We start from the raw sequence: 27,604 nt of genomic DNA on the forward strand, positions 1-27,604 counted from the left end.
GCACACTAGGAGAGAGTTGTCACTGGAAAGGCTGTGTGGCGTCACGCAGGACCATACACAGCAAAGCCTGTCGGATCAAGGAGGAAGGCGTGTGTTTTTCCATGTGGGCAGAACTCGGTGGATAAGGGGACAATGATTAAACTTTTCTTTTTTTTAACAAAGGTAGTTATCCTCTAAAGATCCCATTTAAATATGAAAGTTATGGTCAAAATGTTCAAACCCACAGTAGTGGTGCACTTCTCCCCCCCTCCCCCATACGGCCACACCATGAAAACTCAGTCCTCTATGCACTGAGTGCTATAAAGAGCAGAAGGAACATTAAGTACACAAGCATGTGAAACTGCATGCAATATTGTAGGTTATACCTGTGCATTACTGCATGCACAGAAATGTGAAAGGTCCAGGTACATTTGACCTTATTATGTAGTATTTTTCATGAGCCTGCACCTAAAATTTTAATTTGATTTTCTGAACAAAACTATGCACATGATTGATTTGGTGGACCAGATCCCAGTTTTTCAATAACTTAAAGTCTACATAATATAAAACTCACATGCCACACACTGAATAGTTGAGGGATATAACAGGTGAGAATGGAACTATGGCCTTTGGACTGTTGCTACAGGAAAAGCCTGGTGTAAGTGCACCTTAATACTAATTATAGATAAACAATTGTCTAATGGAAATGAGTATTTTTCAAGATAGTTGTCATTTAGAGTATATTTCACACACAAAATAAAAATAAAATAAAAGGACAGAAAAGCCAAGAAATATTGGGGTATGTTAAGGGTGGCTGAAGCACCTCTGTTAGAACCCAGTTCATGTCTGGTCTCAAGTTGGCATTCATACAGGCAAACAAAGGTAAACATTAGCTACAAAAAAAATAAAAAAATAAAAAAAATAAAAAAAAAAATTACACAATTGGCAATCTTGCTTCCATAAAAAAATAATGTATACAATTGTTCATTATAATAGTGCCCAGTTTAAAATCTAATTATGCACGGCATGCTTATTGATTTGCCAATTGCTGCCTGTCTGCCCGCTTAATACATATTGACACTGTCAAGGAAGCACGTTATGTTAGCTCAGTAAATGTAACGCTGGAGATAAAGAAAATGTAAAGACCATGCAAAGCTAACAATCTCCTATGAACTAAAGCAGCAGTATAAGTTTTAGAAAAGGTCCATTTAAAAAGTATACAGTGTAGCAGTAAAATAATTTATAACAAATCTCTATTTAGACATTAAGACATGTCTTCAAAATTATTTTCAACCCAATTATGTGTGGCTGTCCTATTGGAAAAAAAAAAAAGTAGAAATCTGCATTTTTTGTGTGAACAGGGCCCTCTTTCTGCCCGCCCCACCCCAAGAACTTGTACATTAACATAAAAAGACCACTTCTCCCACACCAGTTTGGTAAAGTAAAAAATTAACAGATGCTAATATGCTGTCATGGAATGGTATTCATGAGCCTGGTGATTAATGCTCACTAAGTAATCAGACAAATTTTCTCTATGGTGGACACCAGTATCATGCACAGATGGACACCACCACAAAGAAAATTGCTTGAGTGGATAAATCCAGAAGAAATTATAAAAAAAATAAAATAAATAAATAGCGTTCGAAAGGCCCCTCAATCTATGCAGAACAAAGAAATACCAAAAATGGGGAGGAAAGTTAAGCAGCAACATGCTTTATATGTGAATGTGTGTGGCTTTATTTGTAGTGTCTGTGTACCATCAGTTTTTTGTTTTTTTAACTAAGCAAACTAATTGTAATTTTAGCAAATCTTGAGAAGGATACTCCAACATGTAAGCATATACAGTTACAAAGTATGAAGACATGCAGGAGACTCCCTAACAAGGCAGGTCCTATGTTAAAGATACAAGACAACGTTTTGTACATCACTAGACAAACAAAGCAGGCAGAAAATGAGCTGTACTTGTACAAAGAAAAAAAAAAAAAAAGTCAGGGCTCACAAATTATACTAACCTTATTACAGTGGCGTCCGATGCCCATTAGAAAGTTGTCTGGTTTAATGTCTCTGTGTATAAAATTCTTTGTGTGTACATATTCAATTCTACTGATCATCTAAATATACACATAAAAAAAAAAAAAAAAATCAAAGTGCAGAAAATTAACATACAAAAACCATAATGAAATGAGGCACAATTAAAAGAACAGCATACTAGCACATTATGACAGGCTTACCTGTAAAAAGGTATCCCACCAGCTACTTCTGAAAGGGCTAACACATTTACCCAGTCTTCCTTACGGGTTCGCAGACTCCAGCTATTCGAATGGCTGAGCAGCAAAGTCGCCACTCTCACATGAGCCATGGCACAACGCTCAGTACCGACTGCGCATTCAGTGTGCCCTCAATTCAGAGCTCAGTGAACATGCACCAGTGACGTCACTGGCTGTAGAAATAGCAATATCTCCTGGACAGTACACGTTTAGGAGATACTCATTGTACCTACAGGTAAGTTTTATTATAAGCTTACCTGTAGGTACAAGTGACCAGTGTTTACTACCGCTTTAAAGACATCCCTGTAAAACAACAATACTTGCCTCTCCAGCTACCTGTGCTACTGGATTACACCCCATTGAGAAAAATCTTGCCTGGAAATCAGCATATACACCAATACGGATAGCATTCTTCTCCTGTGTCTCTAGCTGAACTGGTCACTTCATTGTAAATACTGGATGGAGATCAGCAAGAGGAAGCACCAAGCACAGCGGAGAATGCAGGAGATGAACACTTGGGAGTGTGTTTCTCAAGATTTCTGTTCAATGGAGAGGCAAGTACTTACTCTTTTAAAGGAGATCATCTTTGGGGAAGATCTGAGACATTGATGTACTATTGCAGACAGCACGTCTTAATTTTGTCATAGTTCCACTTAAACCGTTTCCAGTTCAGGCCAATTCTGACATTTCTCTCCTACGTGTAAAAAATCAGCATTTTTTTCTGCTAGAAAATTACTTACAACCCACAAACATGTTTTAAGCAGATGCCTTGGGAGAATAAAATGGTTGTTACAATTTTTATGTCGCTCAATATTCACACTGCAATTAAAAGTATAAATTTTTCAGGGGAAATAATATACTGCATTTATCGGTGTAAAACACGCACCTTAAGTTTTAAGAGGGAAGTTTCAGGAAAAAAAAAAAAATTTAAATAAAGAACTTTGACGCAAAATGAGGGTCAGTCCATAAATGCAGCCTAATCAGTGCCCATCTGCAGTCTCACCATTGCCAATACAGCAGTCACACAGTCCCGCATCCTATGATAGACAGAACAGTGATCTGATGCCACGCCAGGAGGCTGGACTGTGTGACTGAGCACCGGGTACACAGGAGATTGTGGCTGTGTGTAATCCAGCAGCGCTCATCCCGTCTCCACTCAGAGTGAGCAGGAATCTGTATAAAACACACATGCGATTTCCCCCTGATTTTTAGGGGGGCAAGTGCAGCGTGTTATACGCCGATAAATACGGCAATACTCTTTGTTAAAAAAACAAAAAAAAACACGCTACACTGAGTAAAAAAAAACTGAATTCTGCTCTGGAGAAAAAAAAAAAAAAAAAAAAAAGACTAAAAATAGATCAAAGCTGAGACCTGTCACAGCGCCGCTCTCCCCTATGGGAGATCGGATGACGACGGACCGCAGTGCCCGTCGTCATCCGATCCGCAGACGGATGGAAAAATAGCTTTTTCCTCCGTTACACTTTTTCGGATCGGAGCGGGTCGGATGTCAGCGGACATGTCACCGCTGACATCCGACGCTCCATAGACCTCTATGGAGCACCCGTTCAGGTCCGCCTGAAAAACTGACAGGCGGGCCTGAACGGGACATCAGTGTGAAAGAGGCCTTAATCTTTTCTGACACTCGATGCTTACATACAATTATAATCCAGCTAGCGGCCAAGGAAGGGGTTAAATGTGCCCGTGAAGCGCCGCTGCCAAATCACATTGCAGGTGCCCATTCATTTTAATAGGCAGGAGTGGTGGAGGAGCGGTATACACCACTCCAAAGATGCTCCTTGAAGGACTTTTTTTTTTTTTAACGTCCTGCCAGCGCATCGCCTCGGTGTGAAAGCACTCAGGCTTTCAGACTGCAGGGGAGCCGTTTTGAGGGCACTTTAGGGTGTTTTTCATGTGCTTTTGGGCTAAAAATAGCACCTTTAGTGTGAAAGGTGTGTTAGATTTTATAAGATGAAGGGGGGGGGCGCTGGAGGGGTTGGGAAATCTTTTAGTGACAGTTCACACTTGTGCAATGTCAGACATCGCAGGTGATTCACGCCACACTGCTGTGCAGATCACATGCAATGTCCATACAGCGCTCCCAAACATCCGCAAAAATGCTGCTTGCAGGACTATTTCTAACGTCCCGCAAGCGCACCGCCGGGTGTCAAAGCACCCATTGCAGAGAAAGGGATGCAGTTTCCAGCAATAAAAACGCCTGAAAACTGCCTCAGGCTGAAAGGGGTCTAAAAGCAAAAACAAAGCAGCTTATAACATGTTTACATTACTGAGTGCAGCATTCTTTCCAATGATCCCTCCCCACAGCCTCAGGAATAACTGCCCTTCAAAACCCTATCTTTAGCAGTCGGTTATTAGCACAGTATCTATATTCAGTCCTGAGCATAGAGACCTATATGTACTAGGGTAAATACAGCCCATGCAATAGAGTACAATGGCAGTCCCTATTGGCACCCATTTTCCATAGAATGACGAGTTGCAACCACTATAAGCACATCTTGCAGCTAAACTTGATGATTAGCAAATATTTTAATTGTGTTCCTGTGGTTGAGGATAGGGCTTTTGTGCATAATATTACAGTTACACGTCTATTGAAATGTCAGCTGCAGCCCTCTTCCAGCCTCTTCTGCTTATTATACACATACTCATTCTACTCAGATTTTATACACCTTGGGAGCTGAAGGTTTTAGCATATCTTCCAACTCTAAAACAGATAAAATTACCTGGTCTGCTAACATAAGCACAGTTTTCATTGTGAACCTGCGCGAACAAAAGTTGAACAGATCTTCGAGACTTGGCCCAAGCAGATCCATGACTAGAACGTTGTAATCTTTTTCTTGTCCATACCACCTAAATGTAAACAAACATATTAAGCATGTGTGGCAAAATACAAAATGAATGAACAGTTGACATATCCCACTGTGTGATGTGGAAAAAGAGGGCCTAAATTTAGAATACTTTCTACATGTAGAGTACTTTCCTGGCATCCAACGTTAAAGAGAAAAAAAAAAAAAAAACTGATGTTTCAGTATGGTCCACTATATGCCATGTGATGTGTTAATATTTTACAAATGTGTTTAGTGTTGTATACAAGTATGGAAAGCACTACTATGAGCATCTAGCAGGTTGAAGGAATTTTGCAGCACAGAAAATAAGCAGGCAAAATTGCCATATAACATTGGGCAGGTTAACCTATTAGTAGCAGGGTGGATATAAAAAGGGAAAAACAATTGTTTATTTTTATCACATTTTAATAAAATGCCTCTGGAGTAAAAGTCTGACATGCACCTGTATGTTGGCCTGTGTGCCAGTGCACATTTGGGCGTCTACAGGCTTAAAAATAAATAAATCCATCACAAGTGCGTTTTGATAGGAGCTTTTGGACAGAAAAGACAATTGACGTGCCTAAACAGCGCATAGGTGCATCAAGCATTTTTAGTATTTTTCCTATGCTTATAAAAACAAAAAAGGAGCCTAAGCGCATGTACAATATGCTCCATAAAAAGCGGCTGCATTGACCAAAAGTGGTAGAGACCCGGGAAACCTGCTTCAAATTCTCTGGGAAAAAAAGTGGTGCAAACTTTCGTAATTCAAACTTTACCATCACTCAGTAAAAGTATAATTTTTTTTATCCTTTAGAAACTGTTACCAGCGTAAAAGTAATGCAAACAAATATGCAAACATTTCATCTTGCAGGCCAAACAAAACATGGTCCTAGGCTCTGATGTATTATAGAGCTGCAGATGATCTCTATTGCCGATACTTTCATATAACAAGTGGAGAGACTTATCTGCTTACTCAGCTGTCAAAAGAAAACATCTGGGCAGCCTGCCAAGTTTTTAACATTAAACATTGTAACTGACTCTTCCTTCTTAGATCAAAGGGCTAAACTTGATGTAAAGAAAATCCAGACAGTCTGCCAAGTTTTTAACAAGTGTAAAGGCAGGAACTTTAACCACTTAAAGTCTAAATCTTTTTCTGACACTTTCTCAAGTTAAAAATCAATATTTTTGGCTAGAAAATTACTTGGAACCCCCAAAACATATTTTAGCAGAGATTCTAGGAATTAAAAAAGTCAATTTCTGCAATATTTTAGGTCTCTGTATTTGCCCAGCAGTCTTTCAAACAATTTTTTGGGGAAAAAAAAAATGCACTTCAATTAAATAAAAACTAAACCACCAAGTTAGCCCAATTTTTTTTGTTTTAAATGTGAAATGTTGTGCCAAGAGAATCGTGAGCTTCCTTCAAGAAAAAAATAAATAAAATTAGCGATTCTCATTTTAGCCAGAATCGTGCAGCTCTAATATATTATAACCTAGAGACCCAACCACCACACTGTATACGTTTTTCTACGACTTGACTTATGTACTGCTTAGGGGGGTAATGCTGTAAGCACACACAGTTGTGAGCACGTCTTGAGATCTTCCAATCCGGTGAAAGAGTGCCTGTCTTCTCCAACTAGGTGTTTTTGTTACATGTCCTATATATAAAATGTAAATTGTATTCTGAAAAAAATAAAATAAAAAATGGATGCAAGGAGCAGTTATATTTAATTGTTGCTACTATGATTGCATCCTTTACCTCCTTAGTCTCCCCTCACCCCTCATGTCCTTTGTGTATTGCATGTTAAATTGATATTGATCAATTCAATCTTTAACCGCTTGCTGACCAGTGACCAGCCACCATTATATTACGGCAGGTTGGCACAGCTGCACAAATCACGTAGGTGCATGGCCAGCGGCCGCAATTCGCTTCTCAGTAGGGGTGCAACGGATCGTCACCGATCCGTGATCTGAACGGGTCACCCTGTTCGGATCGGCACACCATGCGCTCCGCTGATTGTGTGGCTTTGGAAGGGCCGCGGCTTCGGCCTAGCTCCAGAGCAGCAGCCATCTTGGAACACCCAACAGCGGCCGTTGTCTCATCAGGAAGTGACGTTTCATCACCACCATCTTGCTACACCCCACACACCTGCAAAATAATGATAGAGTGAGAAGGGGGCAAGCGGACATCTTGTTACACCCACTGGAGTTTTAGATTTCACAATTATTTTCAACACAAAAATGGAGCTTATATGCTTAAATACAGTATTTGTAAATCCGACAGACTGTTTAGACGGTAAATTTTAAAAGCAGCAGTAAACCTGCTGACCTTACATGGTTGCTAATGTGACAGAACACCTCCGATTTTCACATTTAGGCTGGGTTCACACCGCTGCGGGGGGGGGAGAACCAGATGTGATTCGCACAGCAAATCACATCCGATCTCCGTAGCGCTGCGAGTTCAGCCATACAGATAGTATGGCTGGTCCCGCAGCAAACTCGCACGGGACCCTTTTTTGGGTCCGCAACGGAATCGGATCGCATGGGGGTTCACACCATGCGATCCGATTCCTGTGCGAGTCGGCAGATCGCACTGCGATATGCCGACGGATCTGGGGGTGTCATTAACATAACATTGACACCCCCAGCCGTCCGCATAGGGCAGTGTGAACTGCCGGCGGGAGGTATGCGATGCGGGAAAACGCCGCGGATTCGCGGCGTTCCCGCATCGCAGCAATGTGAACCTAGCCTTATTGTGAAAAGCGGAAGTGTTCTGTCAAATTAGCAACCATGTAAGGTCAGCAGGTTTACTGCTGCTTTTAAAATTTACCGTCTAAACAGTCTGTTGGATTTACAAATACTGTATTTAAGCATATAAGCTCCATTTTGTGTTGAAAATAACTGAAATCTAAAACTCGGGTGGGTGCAACAAGATTTGTCTTTTTTGCCGATCCGAAAAATTATCTGATTCATGACTCTGATCCGAGGAACGATATAATCCGTGAGTTTTTTTGATCCGTTGCACCCCTACTTCTCAGAGAGCCAGAACGGAGATCGGTCAATGTAAACAGATCCTCATTCTGTCAGTTAAGTAGAAAGATCCGCTGTTCCCACGGTCAGTCCACTCCCCCCAGTTAGAAACACAACCCCTTTCCCTGCCAGTGGCATTTATACAGTAATCAGTGGCTCAGAACGCTGTTTAAGGCCTCTTTCACACGGGGCGGATCAGTAAAGAGACCGCCCTGTCCGCAGCCGGCTCAGCGGGGACAACAGAGTGATCCCCGCTGAGCGAGCGGATCATCACGGGGCGGATCTTTACTGATCCGCCCCGTGATGATCCGCTCGCTCAGCGGGGATCGCTCCGTTGTCCCCACTGAGCCGGCTGCGGACAGGGCGGTCTCCGCACACTGTGCGGGGACCGCCCTGTCAGCTCTCCTCTATGGGGATCGGATGAGCACGGACCGTGTGTCCGTGTTCATCCGATCCGCTCTGCAGACGGACAGAAAAATAGGATTTTCCTCTGTCTGCAGAATCGGACATTTGCGGAGGCGGACAATAGCGGGTGTCTGCGGATGCTCATCCGCAGACACCCGCTATCCCATAGGGATGAATGTATGGCCCGTATTTCATCCGCAAACGGATGGATGAAATACGGACATACCATCCGCATGTGTGAAAGGGGCCTTAATGTCAATAGCCAAGTGTCTGATCTGTACAAGAGGGGGAAAAAAAAATAAAAAGTGAAAAAAAAGATATTGTTTTTCAAAATTGGCTGTGTTTATAGCGGAAACAAACAAACAAAAAAAAAAACGCAGAGGTAATCAAAATACCACCATATGTTTGTGTACAATGTCGCAAGTGTCAAAGTTCCGTATTGCAAACATTGCATGCACACAACGTGGAGCAATGTCTCTACCAGCAGCATCCACTGGCAGTAGCTGTCACTATGTACAGTGCGCAAATATATTCATCAGAAGACCTGGCAACTCCTCGCCTGCCCACAATGACAGCAGTCTTGACAGCATGCTGCGGAGGAGTAATGTCACCCCAACACAGTCGATCGCATCCAAAAGCATGCTTGCTTAAAAAAAAAAAAAAATTCTGCCCGTTAAACAGTTGTAGAAAAGAGAATACTGAAGATAAACAGGTACAACACAAGGAGGATGCGTTTCATCGATCCAACACCTGAGTCCAGTCACTTCACTGGGTACATTTAAAGGGATTACAACCACGCCAAGAGAGGCATGTCTGCGCAATAGAAAAGCCAGGCAATACTGCCATTTCCTGGTTTAGTGTTGCAGCTCTCTCCTTTACTGCCAGGCTAGACTAGAAATTGTGCCCTGACCTGGACTTTTGTCAGTGACAGGTGCCTCTGCTACAGGGTGGGCTGTGGGGTCTTGGCGGCACCTCCCAGGCCCTCCAGACACAGAGCACTGTCTGATAATGTGATTGGCGGCGGTAGTGGGGATGGAGCAGGAAGAAGGCGGGGCAGCAGCTGCTGACATGGCATGAGGTTCATAGAGAGAGCGCGAGACTCAAAATTGAGTTGAAATGTCAGGGTGGGCAGGACCCAGATATCCAACACCAGCCAATGGGATGGAATCTGGGCAGGCCACTATGTGTAAGTGGCCCTGTCCCTTTCTTAAACAGCCCAATCATTGGCTGGATAGCTGCCGTGTCCAGCCCACCTCCGGCATCACGCTGAATTTGTTAGCTCCTCTCTCTTTAACAAACCACTGCTCTGCAGAGAGCAGTTCCACACAGTTACACTATCGGCGGTGCCACCTGTCAGTGCCACCTCTCGGCGCACATAAGTGAAGGAGAAAAAAAAAACGTATTTGCAAAATCTTAAAAACAAAAAGTTGATTTTTTTTATTGTATATTAAACGTTTCTGTAACAAAGAAATCTATGTATTCTCTAATCTTTCTGTAAAATATTTAGATGGCTAGTGGGGATTAAAATGTTTTCTGCAATCAAGACAAATAGTAAATACCAATAACCTATGACATGAATTTCATTTATAGAAATTTATGTTTTCATAGATTTTATTTACAATAACTATTGCTTAAATGAACTGTAGTAGGCCCAAAAACTAAGAAAAAAAAAAAGTCACACACACACTGTTGGATGCATTGTCTTGGGTTTATTTGGTTGTAAAATCCTAAAACGACCTGTAACAGAATATTTTATTAAAGACTTTTTCAGACAAAGCCTGAAGAACCATTGCAAATAAAAAACGAATTCCAATCTATTCCTATCCCATTGGCACTGAATAGCTTAACGTACAGTACATATTAGAGCACTATGCATCAAAGTAGTGACTAGAGATTTGACATTAACTTTTGATTTTTAATGTGGGTGTAGCCAAACAAAACATTTAAAACAGGACAAAGCTTTAAAAAGATGACCTACCGGATGTGTGGGATGCCAACTCCTCCTTGCAAAATCTTATATAGTTTACTTTCATACAACAACTGTGGGTGACGTGCTTTCTGTGACTCAAGTTTTACAGCAACTTCCTGCAAAACAAGAAACCATGGTTAGTGTCGTTATTTGACTTTTGTATTTTTAAACAAAGCTCGACTTGGTGCATACTTCTGGTAAACTTTCAAAAGTTAGACTAGAGCTGGAGAGCTCAACTATTTTACCACAATTGTAAAATGAGCCTTTACTATCAGATCTCTGCAAACCCTAAAATGATGCAGATACTGAGTGCAGGCCCTCAGAACAGCCACAGGGTTGAGTTAGTATAGTTAAAGGTTTACTTACAGATATGCCCAACAAGCAACCTTTACAAACTGTAAATATCCATATTCACCGATCACTCAAAACATTACAACCAATGGCAGGTGAAAGAACACTGATCACCTATTTTCCAATGTCATGTAAAAGCAGGTGGGGTATATAAGGCAGAAAGTGATCATGTTCTTGAAGCAGCCATTTTTTTTTTAAATGGGCAAAAGTAAGGATTTGAGCTGCTCTGCCACGGGCCAGATTATACTGGGTCAGAACAACTCAACCACTGCAGACTGGGAATATACCAGAATAGCTGCGGTCTTGAAGGCCCTAGCAAATTTAGTTCAAGGAAGAAAATCCAGTGAACCAGCAACAGGGTCATTGGCTGCCAAGGTTCATTGGCGCACATGGGAAGGGAAGGCTGGCACGTGCACTCCAATCAAATAGAAGTGACAGTGTAGTTTAAATTGCTTTACAAGTTAGCCCTGCTTCTGATAGAAAGGTGTCAGAAAGCGCATTGTATTGCAGTTTGTTGCGTATGGAGTCATGTAGCTGCGAACTGGACAGGGTGCCCATGCTGGGCTGTGTCCACAGCCAAAATAAAGCACATGCATCAGAACTGGACCACAAAGCAATGGAAGATGGTGGCCTGGACTGATTAATTCTGTGAGTTTGAGATGTTGATTTTGCCTCCAAAATCTCCAGATCTCAAACCAGTCGAGCATCTGAGGGAAATCGAATCCACGGAGGATCTGCCAATTACAGCTTGGTTGCAGACACCACAGCATACCTTCAGAGGTCTACTTGAGTCCATGGCTCAATGGGTTATGGTGGGAGGTCATATTATGGTATATACACACACAAGCTATATTGTTAAAAGTATTACAACGCCTGCCCTTACACACACACACACACGACCTTGAATGGCATCCCAGTCTAAGTCTGTAGGGGGTCAATATTGAGTTGGACCACCCTTTGTCGCCATAACAGCTTCAAATCTTCTGGGAAGGCTGTCCACAAGGTTTAGGAGTGTATCTATGTGAGGTCAGGCACAGAGGTTGGATGTGAAGGCCTGGCTCACAATCTCTGCTCCAATTCATCCCAAAGGTCTTCTATCAGGTTGAGATCAGGTCTCTGTGCAGATCAGTCAAGTTCCTCCACCCCCAAAGTCGCTCATCCATGTCTTTATGGATCTTGCTTTGTGCACTGGTCCAAATCATTGGGGGGGGGGTTGTTATGGTGTTGGGTTGTTTTTCAGGGGTTGGGCTTAGCCCCTTAGCACCAGTGAAGGGAACTTTTAAAGTGGACCTTCACTCTTTCCATCTATTAAATCTTCTGCCCTTGTAACTTTGGATAGTAGAACAGTAAATACCTTATACAGCCCACTGTTTCTTGCCTGGAAAAAAGCCTAGGCTTATGATAGGCACAGCGCACTCAAGTTTGTCAGCAAGGGAGGGGGAATGAGTCATAAGTGGGTCAATGAGAGCTGTAAGGCTTCAGAGCTTGGGTGCCTCTGTGACTTGGTAAAACCAGGACATGAACAGGCAGCAGCTCCAGCAGTTAAAATGAATGCAGCCAGACTCAGAGGAGGGAGATTTCTGCATCATATTTGGCAAGTACAGAATCACAGTATATGGGAAGTGTCAGAATGGCAAACATGTTTTTATTACAAAATTATGTTAGCAGACTGCAGTTCCTCATACCGCTTAAGGACCAGGCCTATTTTTCAGACTTGTTGTTTACAAGTCAAAATCATTTTGTTAGAAAATACTTAGAAAAATAAAATGTATAATGTTTGGGGGTTCTAAAATCCTAGAGAATAAAATGGCGGTTGTTGCAATACTTTGTCACACCGCATTTGCGCAGCTGTCTTACAAACACAATTTTTTGAATTAAAAAAACAGTAAAGTTAGCCCAATTTTTTTTATACTGTGAAAGATGTTACGCCGAGCAAATTGATACCCAACATGTGAAAATTGTGCTCACTTGTGGAATGACGACAAAACAAAATTATCCTTAAAAATCTCCATAGGCGACGGTATGAAAAAAGAAAAAAAAAAAAAATTCTACAGGTTGCATGTTGTCAGTCAGAGGAGGTCTAAAGCTAGAATTGTTCCCACTCCAACGATAGCTGTGATACCTTATGTGTGGTTTGAACACAATTTTAATATGCGGGCGCTACTCACGTATGCGTTTGCTTCTGCATGTGAATTTGGCATGACCGGGCCAAACTGGTGTCACTTTTTTCCTATTACAAGGAACGTAAACATCCCTTGTAATAGAAAAAAGCATGACAGGACCCCTTTAATATTAGATCTGGGGTCAAAAAGACCTCAGATCATATTTACACTAAAAACACAATTTTAAAAAATTTACCTTTAAGAGCTATGGGTGGAAATATTTTCATATTACTGGGTTTAGAAACACTTCAGGGGGTTGGCATACCAAGACATTTTGAACAATTTCATGCTCCCATGTGGGAATAATTTGGGGATGGCCCCTTCCTGTCAAGGCCCATAGACACTGATGAGTGAGTTTGGGGTGGAGAATCTTGACTTGCCTGCACAGAGTCCTGACATCAACCCGATAGAACACCTTTGGGAAGATTTAGAGTGGAGACTGCAAGCCAGGCCTTCTCGTTCATTCTTCCAGAAGCAAATTTTGTGAGGTCAGGCACTGATGTTGGTCAAACATTTCTAGACACACACTCCTAAACCCGATTATAATAATATATATATATATATATATATATATATATATATATATATATATATATATATATATATATATATATATATATATATATATATATATATATATATATATATATATATATATATATATAAATTTTTACACACTCAGAAGGGACAGGCTAGTGCCCTTTCACACTGACAGCACGGCCGCGTTAGCGGTGCTTTTGAAATAATTTTAGAGCAGCTTTTAACCTACACTAGATGAATAAAGGGTTAAAAATGCCCACTGCTGAAGCACTTCAGGGCTGTGCTGCCCATTGATTTCAATGGGCAGGGGCGCTGTAGAAGTAGTGTATACACCGCTCCTACAGCGCCCCAAAGATGGGGCTTGTAGGACTTTAAAAACCCGGCCAGCGCAGAAACCCAGTGTGAAAGCACTCAGGCTCTCTCACTGGGACTGTAAACGAGGCATTTTTCAGGTGCTTTACAGGCGCTATTTTTAGCTCTAAAGCACCTGAAAACACCTCAAGTGTGAAAGGGGTTTTATAATATGAGGTCTCCCCGGTTTGTCTTTTAAAGTGGTTGTAAACCATTACAAACCACTTAGACCTACAGGTAAGACTTGATCTGACTCGAGGTGGAGCACAACCCCCTACCCCACATTCTTTTGCCGATCTTCCCTACCTAGAATGTCACTTTCCCTGGATGTGAAACAAGTGCATGTACTTGCCATTAGCTCTAAGCTGCCCCCCTCAAAAAATAATTTGAGCCTGCTGCACCTCCACATACAAACGTAAACACACAGAGGCAACCCCGTACATCAACTGTGCTACACATTACTTCCAGGCACACTGGAGCAAAAGCAATAATTCCAGGATAATGAAACTGTACTATAGGGAATTAAAAACTAGACAAAACATAAGCAAGTCTCCTGTATGACAATTCACAATATAGCATAAGAGAAATTAGGATTGCGCTAAAAATTGTAATTCCATAAATCAGTCTATCAAATATAGAAGTATAACGTTCTTGTAGAAGTCCACCAGTGATTGTAACTAGCTAGGAGCTTTGAAGATTCCTAATAGAAACCGCCATCAGTCACCCTATGTGAAGAGTGTGCCACCAAATAGTAAGTAGGGATGCACCGAAATTTCGGCCGCCGAAACATATCGGCCGAAAATGCCCTTTTCGGCAATTTGCCGAAAGAGAAAAACGGCCGATAATGGAGCAGAAAATGGGGCGGGGCAAGGGTAGGGGGTGGGGCTCCGCCCCCGCCCCTGGTGCGCCCATCATGAAGAGCTATATCACGCTTTAGTGCAGACGAGCCGTCTCCGCCGCCTGTTTGATCACAGCGCGGGAACATCACAGCTTTCAGTTCAATAGCTGTGTGTTCCCGGCCGCGCGCCATCATGTACAGCCCCTCCCCCTTGTCAGGGCACTTTGATAGACAGATCACCCGTAGGATTGGACGGATGATCTGTCTATCAAAGTGCCCTGACAAGGGGGAGGGGCTGTACGTGACGGCGCGCGGCCGGGAACACACAGCTATTGAACTGAAAGCTGTGATGTTCCCCTGCTGTGATCAAACAGGCGACGGAGGCGACTCTCCTCTTCTCTCTTCCGTTTTCTCTTCACAGGTTGGCCGCTATGAGGGGACACACACACACTGGCTGCTATGAGGGGACACACACACACTGGCTGCTATGAGGGGACACACACACACTGGCTGCTATGAGGGGACACACACACGCTGGCTGCTATGAGGGGACACACACACGCTGGCTGCTATGAGGGGACACACACACGCTGGCTGCTATGAGGGGACACACACACGCTGGCTGCTATGAGGGGACACACACACGCTGGCTGCTATGAGGGGACACACACACGCTGGCTGCTATGAGGGGACACACACACGCTGGCTGCTATGAGGGGACACACACACGCTGGCTGCTATGAGGGGACACACACACACTGGCTGCTATGAGGGGACACACACACACTGGCTGCTATGAGGGGAGACACACACACTGGCTGCTATGAGGGGAGACACACACTGGCTGCTATGAGGGGAGACACACACTGGCTGCTATGAGGGGAGACACACACTGGCTGCATTGTATCAATTGTATCATGTGTCATGTATCATGTGTGCAATTTCTGACCCTCTCCTGTACCACGTCCGCAGTCTCTGACCATCTCCTGTACCACGTCCCCAGTCTCTGACCATCTCCTGTACCACGTCCCCAGTCTCTGACCATCTCCTGTACCACGTCCCCAGTCTCTGACCATCTCCTGTACCACGTCCCCAGTCTCTGACCATCTCCTGTACCACGTCCCCAGTCTCTGACCATCTCCTGCACCATGTCCCCAGTCTCTGACCATCTCCTGCACCATGTCCCCAGTCTCTGACCATCTCCTGCACCATGTCCCCAGTCTCTGACCATCTTCTGTACCATGTCCCCAGTCTGACCACCTCCTGTATAATTTTTTTTTTTAAAAACAGTCATTTTCGGTATCGGTGCTGTTTCGGTATCGGTTTCGGTTTTCGGCCTAGTGTATTTTTCATTTTCGGTATCGGTTTCGGCACCAAAAAACCCATTCGGTGCATCCCTAATAGTAAGGTTTGCTTCTTACCAGCTCCGGGTTTGCTCTGGTTGTGCACCGACTGGCACACCAGACTTAAGGCTTTTAAATTACTTATAACATGTAAGTGCATTACTTTACAATAAATACTAAAATAAAAAGTTTACGCCATATGGAGCTTTTTTTTTTCTTCTTCCTTAAAATATCCATCTTTGTGATTGAGTGGCACCCTGTGAATAGGTAAACGATTAGGTTGGGAAAAAGACCCAGGCTGGGTATAAGCCAAATGCTGTGTGATCCCCGGTAGCTGGCAAGAAGCAAACCTTACTATTTGGTGGCAGACTCTTCACATACGGTGACTGACGGCGGTTTCTATCAGAAATCTTCAAGGCTCCTAGTTACATACCCCTACCCACATCACCCGGTAACCACACCCCATACCTATGTAAGTCGCCTCGCACGTCGCCATTACAGCAGAAGAGTGTCGTGTCAACATCGGGAGAAGAGAGAATAGGGAAGAAGGATGGAGGAGACCGGGCTCCACCGCTAGTAAAGGAGCTAGAAGATAGCGGAGGAGCCGGGAGACGAGGCCGAACAGAGCGCATAATTCGGAAGACCCCTGAAGTGGATTAATAAATTACTTTAAAAACCTGTGTTGTGTTTTATTGACACTTTTCCCCCCAGGTGAATGGGTAGGGGTATTATGTACCCCATACTCATTTACATAGGGTGGGGGGCTGGAATCTGGGTGCCCCCTTATTGAAGAGGTCTTCCAGATTCAGATAATACCCCCGCCCCCCCCCACAACAACTGGCCAGGGTTGTCAGGAAGAGGCCCTCTTCCTCTTCTTGTGGGGCGCAGGGTGCGCTCAAGAGCGGATCATTCTGCGATAGATTACATTGTCGCTTCAATATAGCCGGAGACCCGACTTGGAGGTGAGTTCCATTGAAATCAATGGGTGCAAGTCGCCTAGAAACTGGATTGAAGTAGTATAGGAACCTTTTTTGAAGTCGGAGCGACTGCTGTAGTGTACATTAAGATGGCTCCATTAACTAACATTGATTTTTTCAACAGCGCGACTTGGGGCGACCTTAAGGCTGGGTTCACACCGCTGCGGGGGGAGAACCGGATGTGATTCGCACAGCAAATCACATCTGATCTCCGTAGCGCTGCGAGTTCAGCCATACAGATAGTATGGCTGAACTCGCAGCGGTCCCGCAGCAAACTCGCACGGGACCCTTTTTTGGGTCCGCAACGGAATCGGATCGCATGGGGGTTCACACCATGCAATCCGATTCCTGTGCGAGTCGGCAGATCGCACTGCGATATGCCGACGGATCTGGGGGTGTCATTAACATAACATTGACACCCCCAGCCGTCCGCATAGGGCAGTGTGAACTGCCGGCGGGAGTAATGCGATGCGGGAAAACGCCGCGGATTCGCGGCGTTCCTGCATCGCAGCAATGTGAACCTGGCCTAAGTCGGATCCCGAGTTGCCCCCGTGTGAACGGGCTCAGACAGTTTACACTTCTCAAATTACTATGGTTACAAAAAAAATAAAAAATATGACAGTATGACCTTATGAACATGGTCACCAAGACAACGTGAAGGGAGATTTAACATTTTAGAGCTGTTCCCAGAACAAAAAGGCATGAAAAAAATAAAAATAAAAAAACTGATAACTGCTACAGGGACACAACTGTCTGAGGAGGAAATGAAGCTCATTTTGGGAGAAATCTTCTAAAAAGCTGGAAGCGAAGGAACATTTCACCAACGGCACACAAAAAGCAAAAAACTAGCAGGGCAGATATCGCAAAATAAAAAAACAGAAAATCTGTGCTGTAGCAGGCCTTTCCCAAAAGCCCATACCGTATTTATCCATCTAGAACATGCACCGGTGGATAACACTCATCCCAAATTTAGGAGGGAATTTTAAAGAACAAAAAAACAACTTACATTTAAATGCCCATCAATGCAGCCTTGTCAGTGTCATTTGAAGCCCTGTCAGTTTCTTTTGCAGGCTTTCCGTTTAAAAATGGTGCCACAAAGATACACAGGACATCAGTTCTGTATCTCGGTTACACCGATGAGAACAGCCGAAAACAGCAGAAAAGGCAGAGAAGTGGGGGGAATCGGCGTATAATACGCACCCGCGATTTTCCCTGGATTTTAAAGGTGATAAAAGTGTGTTATACACCGATAAATACGGTACTACCTTTTCCTTTGCTTCCCAGCTCTGCAGTCTTTTTTTTTCCCATGCAAAAGGGACCTTCTGAACATAGATGAACAAGTGACTCACTCCTTATGTGACAGCACTGATACATAATTGGCCTAGTACTGTAATAGAGCAGGAGTAGGTCCTCAGTTCTAAGCTTTGACTAGATAAAGTCTCCACAGGGTTTTGTGAAGGAAAAGATGTCAAAAGCAATCCATGTGCTTTCTTGCATGGGCATCAAAACAGGTTGATTCACGAAAAGGGGTTAGGTTATCAGTGGGGTTGACTACAAAGTAGCCAGTTACACCACTTGAACCTACAGATGAATCTATCTGTAAATATCTACTAAACCTGCACACAGTTTAGGAGATACTTACACATACGCACACTGAAGAAACGGCTTGATTGTTTCTAAAGGGCGTGTGCCATGACAAGTAGTTGCCGCGTGGGAGTGACGTCACCGTGGCGCCGGCCAAATCACAGCAATGAAGCCAGCGAACCCGGAAATAACTCCCGGAGACATGTCACCGGTCCCAGCAGAGTGCCAAGACTGCTTCAACAGCTTCAATCTAAGGCATGCATTTCATAATGAGCTAGTATGTAATGCATACTAGTGGATTATGCCTTTGTCTTGCAGGGTTTTTTTTTTTTTTTTTTTTTTTTTATCTGGGTTAACAACCACTTTAATTGCTTTGGTAAAGTATAGGTTTATGAATAAAGTGAACCTGTATTTTAAATATCCACTCAATCTATCCACACAAAAATCTTGAGTCACCCCCCATATGGAGAACACAGACTTATTACTGTATAGATTTTACTCTTTTGTAAACCTGTGCTTTAAAAGCCCAACTTTGGGATTGAGGGGGGGGGGGGGGGGGGGTCTATGTAGTGGTGCATTGCAAGAGTCAAATACTCAGGACTAGGGGGAGCTGTAAGCCTAATCCCCGATAGCCCCATTGCAAGGGTCATTCTCTTGTGCATGGAGTCGGGCTTCAAACCCAACATAGGTTACAAGCTTACAACCTTTTAACATGTACAGTGGATATAAAAAGTCTACACACCCCTGTTAAAATTTCAGTTTTCTAGGATGTAAAAAAAATTCAGAACTTTTTCCACTTTTAAAGTGACCTACAAGCTGTACAATTCAATTGAACAACAAAACTGAATAACCCCAAATAAAGTTCAGCTGTTTCAAAGCATCAGAGGGTTCTCATTGTTAACCACTTCAGCCCAAAAGGATTTATCCACTTCCTGACCAGGCCATTTTTTGTGATACGGCATTTTCGCTTTAACGGGCAATTGCACGGTCATGCGACGTTGTACCCAAACTAAAATTGATGTCCTTTTATCGCCCACAAATAGCTTTCTTTTTGTGGTATTTGATCACCTCTGCATTTTTTAGCACTATAAAAAAATCCCCCCCCCCCCCAAAAAAAAAAAAAAAAAAAAAAAAAAAAAAAAAAAAAAAGTGTACCAATATGTATTCTACATTTTTTTTTTAAAGCAAAATCACCACAATAAGTATATTGTTTGGTTTGCGCAAAAGGTATAGCGTCTACAAAATAAGGGATGGAATATTTTTTTTTTTTACTAGTAATGGCGATCTGCGATTTTTATTGGGACTGCAACAATGTCACTAGTGGAGAAAGAGTTAACACTGGGGGCGATCAAGGGGTTAAACGTGTTCCCTCATGTGTTTCTAACTGGAGGGGTGGGACCGACTTGGGGAGATGACCGATCGCTGTTCTCAAGTACAGGGCGGCTCCAACTTACAGACGGCGGGAGATAACAGAAAGAGGAAATCTACCTCTAGGGAGGGAAATTCTCTCCTGTAAGAGTTAATATGGGAAAAAAAAAAAAAGTCTCCACTGATGCTTTCAAAATCCAATTATCAATGGGACAGAAAGTGAGGTGAAATCTTCTGTACAGGGGCACAGACAGCTAAACAAATGTTACAGGGGTGATAACCCTTCCCCGTTATCCAAAAAGCTTAAAAATAATTTTTTTTTTGGCTGGAGCTATACTTAAAGCGGTAGTAAACCCGCACATTTTTTTATTTTAAACCTGCAAAGCAAAAAGGCATAATGAGCTAGTATGCACCGCATACTAGCTCATTATGAAATACTTACCTTAGAACGAGGCCCCGACATCTGGCCCGATCCACGCCGAGGGAGCTGACATGCTCCCTCGGCGTTTCTTCCGGGTATCGCCGCTCCGGCGCTGTGAGTGGCCGGAGCCGCGATATCGTCACTCCCGCGCATGCGCGCGGGAGATTTCAGTCCGGCCGCTCGGCTGCTGCCGGATTTTGACGGCGAGAAACCCCTTGTGCGCATGCGCCGCTGCAGTCAGCGGCGCATACCGAGGGGAATATCTCCTAAACCGTACAGGTTTAGATTTTTTTTTACCTACAGGGAAGCCTTATTATAGGCTTTCCTGTAGGTAAAAGTTAAAAATGTGGGTATACAACCACTTTAAAATGTTTTACCTATTCCGATTTACAAACAGATTCAACTTAAGAACAAACATACAGTCCCCATCTTGTTTGTAACCCGGGGACCCCTTGTACTAGGAACAGACGATCCGTCTACTCCCCTGACAGAATGACCAGAGATCTGTCCATGTGCTACACGCATTGGCTCCTACATCATGCTGCGAGCAGGCGCATGCACCCCCTATACTCAAAGGGCCCGCTGTACAGCTACAGCAATTTGCACATGAGTGCCATACTATCAAACGACGGTGGGCGGTAAGTGGTTGTGTGTGCACATTTATCTAACCACATTCGTTTTTTTAGTTTTACTTCCCTCCACCTAAAAGATTTCAGTTTGCTGTTCAACTGAGTTGTATAGTTTATAGGTCACATTAAAAAAAAATCATCACATAAACCTGACATTTTAAACAGGGGTGTGTAGACTTTTTATATCCACTGTACATAAAGTTACTAACTAGGGACAAACTATCTACTGGAACATATTAATCTTACTCACTGTGCTTCCAAGAAAAACTTGTGAATCATTTCCCAGCATGAACAAGACTCCTGATAGGCTCAGAATTATTGCAAGCAGCTCAGTGTCAGTTACACCAAGGTGTTTAACAGGGAAAGAGGAAGAGTATTTGATATGCCATTGCTCGGGAAAGGTTAAGCATGACTACTGCTACAATTTGCTCTTATATAAATGTTTCTTGTCTCCCCATTCTATAACATTTTAGAGGCCTGCTCATTCAAACTCTACTCCAAAAAAACTTTAATTGTATAGTTAATGTCACCAAGGGCCCATTCACAACAGATTATAGCAGGGTGGATAACAAAAACCTCCAAAAATACAGATTTTGATTTAAATCTGATTTTTATTTTTAAAGTTTAATATACATTAATTTAGTTTATACTGCATGAAATTCAGCTTAGTTATGTAGCATGAGGCTTTATATTCTGCAATATTTACATTTTTGGCAAACTCATTCAATGAATCCAAGCTCTGCAAGCTGAAATATGTACAGCATTGATGCACACAATTTCACAGTAACCACAAGATAAAACAGTTTAGGAATATTGCTTTCTCACACCGTTTTGCAAATATATGTACATTACAAAACTATGATTGAATCGGTTCCGATATTGCCGTTTTACTAACCTGACAGCTTATTATGCTAAATAGGAAACCTTAATTTTGTTGGCAAATATTAAATATTCTAACTACCAGCAAGAATGAGTCCTTACATTTAATGGGGGACGTCCGTTAGCGGGCATCCACTCATCTGCCACCACATCCCTCGCCTTGTGTCACTACTGCTGCATCACCGGCTGTCCCATTAAAGTGAATGGCACTGTCGGTGAGTCAGCAACGGGTCAAAGGAGAAGCCGATGCAGGACAGACAGTTGCCTTTTAAAAATTATGATTTAAATCAAGCCTTTTTACTAGCGATTTAAATCACATCCACCCCGACTCCTGTAGCCCGTTTTCAGCAGAGAGAGATGAAATCCATCCTCTCCTGACGTCACGGATGTCAGTCTGGGCACCACGTCATTGCGACAAAGTCTGGATCCGCCAGGTGCCTGGACTGACACCAGACTCAGCCTCTCAGGAAGCCACTGAGAGACTGAGCTGGTAGCCCCCTCCATATCCCAGCACTCCAATGAGCAAGGAGGGGGCAGAGCAGAGAGTGGCGATTGACACAGTCTATAGCTCTCTGCTCACGGAGCTGTGAAAACCGAAGGATCAGCGATGTTCGATCCCTCGGTTCTCAGTGCAGAGGTGCTGGGGGACAGATGCAGTATCGGACCGATGCTGCATCCACCAAGGTAAGTATGATTCAGAAACCTTGCGCCCCCCCATTTAACATTCAGACTGAAGGAACCACAACTAGACTATGGATTGTGGAAATGCTTGTTGCTTGGCTGCCGCACTGGCTTCACTAGCTGCTGAGGCTTATTTTAAGCCGATATCCACCTTTAGTGCCAGTTCACACTGCTGAGGTACGAATTTAGCGAGATTTTGATGCGATTGCTTTGCGAATTCTTTATGTGTTCTTGTGATTCTATTGCAAATTTTACAGCCTATGGAGCTGAATTTGCATCGTATACCGCACACGGATCAAACTCTGATACGACCCCCCCCCCCCCTTTTTTTTTAATTTATTTTAAGAGTAAGCATTGATGTGAACGCCACTCATTGAAGACAATGTTATTAAAATGACTTGCGAATTTGAGCGATCGCAACGGCTCAAATGCGCAATAGAATTCGCAGCAGTGTGCTTTAGGTGCATTACCATTGAACACTAAAGCCTTACACATGGTACAATTGTCGGCCAATTGAGCGTCTGATTTTTGTCAAAAGGGCACGTGACAGGATCTTGTCTTGCATATTAACAGTACACAACTGTCGTGACACAAACGCAGTGACTTATTACACGGAATTTCAGCTTGAGCGCCACCCTTTGGGCCCCTTCTGCTAATTTCATGTTTGGTGAGCATTAGATTCCAAGTATGCGTGTTTGCAATTTCGACTTGTGCGACGGATTTGTGTACTGACCATATGAAAATCAGACTACAAGCCGTTCACCGAAAATTTACTAGCCTGTCATCCAACATTTATTGGCTGAAAATTGGACACCAATTGTCAAAAAGGAATGTACCGGTAAAATTTTTGGACAGTCTCTACAATCCCCTGCCAACAATAGAACAGTGTGTACGAGGCTTAAGACGTGCGATTTGATTAAAGTACACCAAAGATGCAGCAAGCAGCATTTTTAATCAAAACGCACCTAAATTGCATGTAAAATGCAAAGGTGTGAACAGGGTCTTAATGTCTCTTTGGATTGGTTTCACAATGCTAAGGTTTGGCTGCAGGGTAGGTGTATCCGTTGTTTTTGCAAGTTTAACCAGTGGTCCCCCCATAGAATTTCTATTAGGTCATACATTTTTTGCTTTAGTGAGCTTTCAGAAAATGTGTGGTCTTTAAGTCTATTAGGAGTGCAGCTAAAACCACAGGTAAAATTCACAAAACTGCCACTACACCTGCACTGCAGCCAAATTGCTGCACAGCGGTGTGAAGCTGGCATATTGTTTGTTTGGGCCACGCCAGCTCAAACCATTTACTGCACTAGCAGATATTCTTGCTAGGCACACTTAACCAAGTAGCTGTGCTCTGTTCCAGGAGAGGGATGGGAACCTTCTATCCCAATGCTGAAAACTAAATATATTCTGGCTGAGCAGCACTCAGCGATATACAGGAAGCTGTGTATTATATAAAATACAAAGCTTCTTTCTATTGCCTACGTCGGAAATCAAGACATTTACTTGCCTATGCTCCTCAGCCACTCTGAGGAAGCTTTCTATTAAATTGACAGATTACAAAGCTTCCAGTGAGTGGCTAGAGCCTAACGATTTTAAGTAAAGTACACGTTTAAAAAAAAAAAAAAAAAAAAAAAAAAAAAAGGGATTACATGGAAAAAAAAAAAAAAAAAAAAAAAAATAAATAAAAATCAGCTTTCAAACTGATTGTCCAAAAATATGATAGTACACAGCTTTCAAGAGCAGATTATGACAGTTTATCTGTAACTATCCGAAGGGACCTGTAGCTTAGGGTACAAACAGTTCATACAAGGAGCCCAACTGACAATTGCGCGGTCATGCAAAGTGGCTCCCAAACAAAATTTACTTCCTTTTGGTGGTATTTGATCACCTCTGAGGTTTCCAAAAAAAAAAAAAAAAACACTTTATAAATATAATAAATAAATATCCCCCAAAAATATATATATTTTTTAAATTCTCAGTTTAGGCCGATACGTATTCTACATATTTCTGGTTAAAAAAAAAAAATTGCAATAAGGGTTTGATTGGTGTGCGCAAAAGTTATAACGTCTACAAAATAGGGGATAGTTTTATGGCATTTCTATTGATTTTTTTTTTTTACCAGTAATGGCAGCGATCTTTATCATGACTGCAACATTATGGCGGTCACAGACAATTGACACATTTTTGGGACCACTGGTATTAATCCAGCGATCAATGCTAAAAAAATGGCATTAATTACTGTAAAAATGTCACTGGCACTGTGGGGTTATGTCCTAGGGAGTGATTCTAACTGACACGTTTCCGATTACAGGAAAAGCTGATCAGTGAGTGTGTCACTAAGCAGAATGGGGAGATGCTTGTTTACATTAGCATCTCCCCGTTCTTCCTCACTGAGACAACCGCGGTCACGGACAAAGATGAATCATTTTAGACCTTTTTCCACCTTTAATGTGACCTATAAAATCTGTACAAACCAAGAAACAGTTGAACAACAAACATTTTTAGGTTCAAGTAAAAATAACATTTAGCAGTAGCCTGAATGTTTTGTGACAGTATTGTCTGGCATTTAAAACTTAATTCCCTACCTTGACCAAGACCCCTGCTGAAGAAAAACCGCCCCAAAGCATTATGCTGCCACAACCACGCTTCATGGTGGGTATGGCATTATGCTGCCACCACCGCCATGCTTCACGGTGGGTATGAGATCCTTCTGATGCTTTGGAAGCTCTGTGGACTGACTTTTGTTGTAGAATGCAACTAAGAAAATGTTAGGAAAGACCTACTAGAACAGCTGAACTTTGTTGTTAATCAGAGGCACTTTAAATGATGGCAGGTGTGTACTGACTCCTATTTAACATGAGTTTGAATGCGATTGCTCAATTCTGAGCTAGAGGGTGTGCACACTTATGCAACCCCATTATATTTTTTAGCATAAGGAACGGCCTCAAATGAAGCTGCCATCTTTCCCAACCTCCTCATGCAAAGCTGAATAGAAATTCATCTTGCTTCAACCACCTAAATCAGTTCCTTTATGGCACTGATCTTTGCCTGGGGTAAGAACACCCTTTTCTGGGTGTATCTATGATTGGACCCAAGTATTTTAGCCTTCTTCATGGTTTTAAAGAAGATTTCTTCTAGGTTAAGAATCCGACCTACATATTCCAGGTAGTTGAATGTGGTGACCATACTTTGATCTAAGCGGGCTACCGACTGGTCTATAAAGAACGGACAGGTAAACCATAATAGTTATACCTTGGGCCCTTAATCTGGCTAGAAGAGGGGCCAAAACCTTTGTAAACACTCAAGGTGCAGTAGCTGGACCAGAAAGCAGAGCTACACACTGAAAATGAAGATTTTCCACCTTGAAAAGTAGATATTACTAGTGATTGAGGAAATAGGCATATGGAGGTATGCATCTTTGATGTCAATTGACGCCAGAAGTTCTCCTTTTGTAGGATGGAGATAACCGATTTGGATTGACTCCATACGAGAAAAAAAAAAAAAAAGGGGGGGAGGTTTGAATCAAACCCCAACATTCGCTCTTACATGGGGAACCCCATGATTACTTTTTTTTCTCTGGACCCTTGAACATTTGATCTGAGAAAATGAGACGGGAACTCTTGGAACTCGTTTGTACCCTGGAGCTATTGAGGAAGCCCCTCATTCGTCTTGACAGTCTTCCTGCCAGATCCTTGAGAACTGCAGAAGAATTCCCCCTATTTGATTGAACCTGACGGTGGAATATGCCGTGACTGCCTGGAGGGCTGATGCCTCTGGCACAGGAAAAGGAGCTTTAAAACAAAACTACATCTACTCCTTTTCTCAAATGGCAAAAGGGGTTCTTTCCACCAGAATTTCTTTGGGTGGTTTATCCAAAACATCTCCAAATAGCTGTTTCACTGCAAAAAGGAATACTAGTCAGGAGCTTCTTACAAGGTGCTTAGCAAAGGGCACAAGGCCTGAAGGATAGACTCTCTCATAGCAACTATTGCAAACAAAGCGTAACCTTGGACACCTGTTTAAACTGGTCTCTCAATGATTAAGCAATTACTGTCAGTGCAGGCTGAGACGCTATCTGCCAAAAATAAGCGTTTTTCTCTCTCAATAGGAATTCCACCTTTTTTATCCCTTGGATCCCCAAGCATTTGAGCATTGTCTGCTGGACAAGTCAAACTTTTTCACAAAGGACATAGCAGCGTTAATTGCTCATATACCCTACTTAATGAATTTCCTCCACCATAGGATAAAGCGTGAAGACTTTTAGGTAGGGGAAGGGGAAAAAAAAAAAACACAACAAACACACTACTCATCTGGGTGACCCTCTCAGATACAAAAAAGCTTTTCCAGCAATGAATGGCCAGGAAAAGGCATGCACAGATCGATGAGGCTTTAGTGAACCCAAACACTCAGTTAAAGAGGAAGTAAACGCTGATGAGTTTACTTCCTCTTTCATTCCCTGCAAAGGCAAAGCATAATGGACTACTATGCATCGCATAGTAGCCCATTATGTGTCACTAACCTGACACAGGAGCCAGCGAAGTCCCCGTTGTCCCCTGTAGTCTGGCGCATCCATCTTGTTGGTGGGGTCTCGCAGCTCCGCCGCTGTCATTCACCAAAGCCGCGATGACGTCACTCCCACGCATGCGCACGGGAGACGACACGCGCGGCAGCTCCGCCGCTGAGAATGCTGCGCTCAGTGCGCCGCTGTCTACGGTGCATGCGCCGTAGACAGCGGTGCCTGTTTTCAGGCATATATCTCCTAAACCATATAGGTTTAGGAGATATTGCTTGGACCTACAGGTAAGCCTTAATCTAGGCTTACCTGTAGGTCAAAGTGGTTTGTAAGGGTTTACAACCACTTTAAGAGTACATAAAATGTGGAGTGATCATTCAGCTAGATTAAGATTGGAACAGCCGATTCTCCAGCATTTGACACCTCAGAAGGGGAGTGATCTAGGGCTGCAACGAACGATTATTTTCATAATCGATTTGTTGA

General features: G+C 42.9%; 1 protein-coding gene across 4 annotated transcripts in view; it reads right to left on the reverse strand.

Annotated features, from left to right (window-relative positions):
* Positions 1-27,604, reverse strand: part of CSNK1A1 (casein kinase 1 alpha 1) — a 56,568-nt gene that overhangs the window by 23,759 nt on the left and 5,205 nt on the right. For all 4 annotated transcript variants that reach the window (XM_077472716.1, XM_077472714.1, XM_077472717.1 and 1 more), the window contains exons 2-4: positions 10,497-10,603; positions 4,985-5,111; positions 1,992-2,090 (exon numbers count right to left, since the gene is read on the reverse strand). In XM_077472716.1, coding sequence (XP_077328842.1) covers positions 1,992-2,090; positions 4,985-5,111; positions 10,497-10,603 — 333 coding nt within the window. The remainder of the gene's footprint in view (positions 1-1,991; positions 2,091-4,984; positions 5,112-10,496; positions 10,604-27,604) is intronic.

The sequence above is a fragment of the Lithobates pipiens genome, unplaced genomic scaffold, assembly GCF_037356315.1.
Source record: "Lithobates pipiens isolate NorthernLeopardFrog02 unplaced genomic scaffold, aLitPip1_a1.2 Scaffold_8, whole genome shotgun sequence".
NCBI classification, from domain to species: Eukaryota; Metazoa; Chordata; class Amphibia; order Anura; family Ranidae; genus Lithobates; species Lithobates pipiens.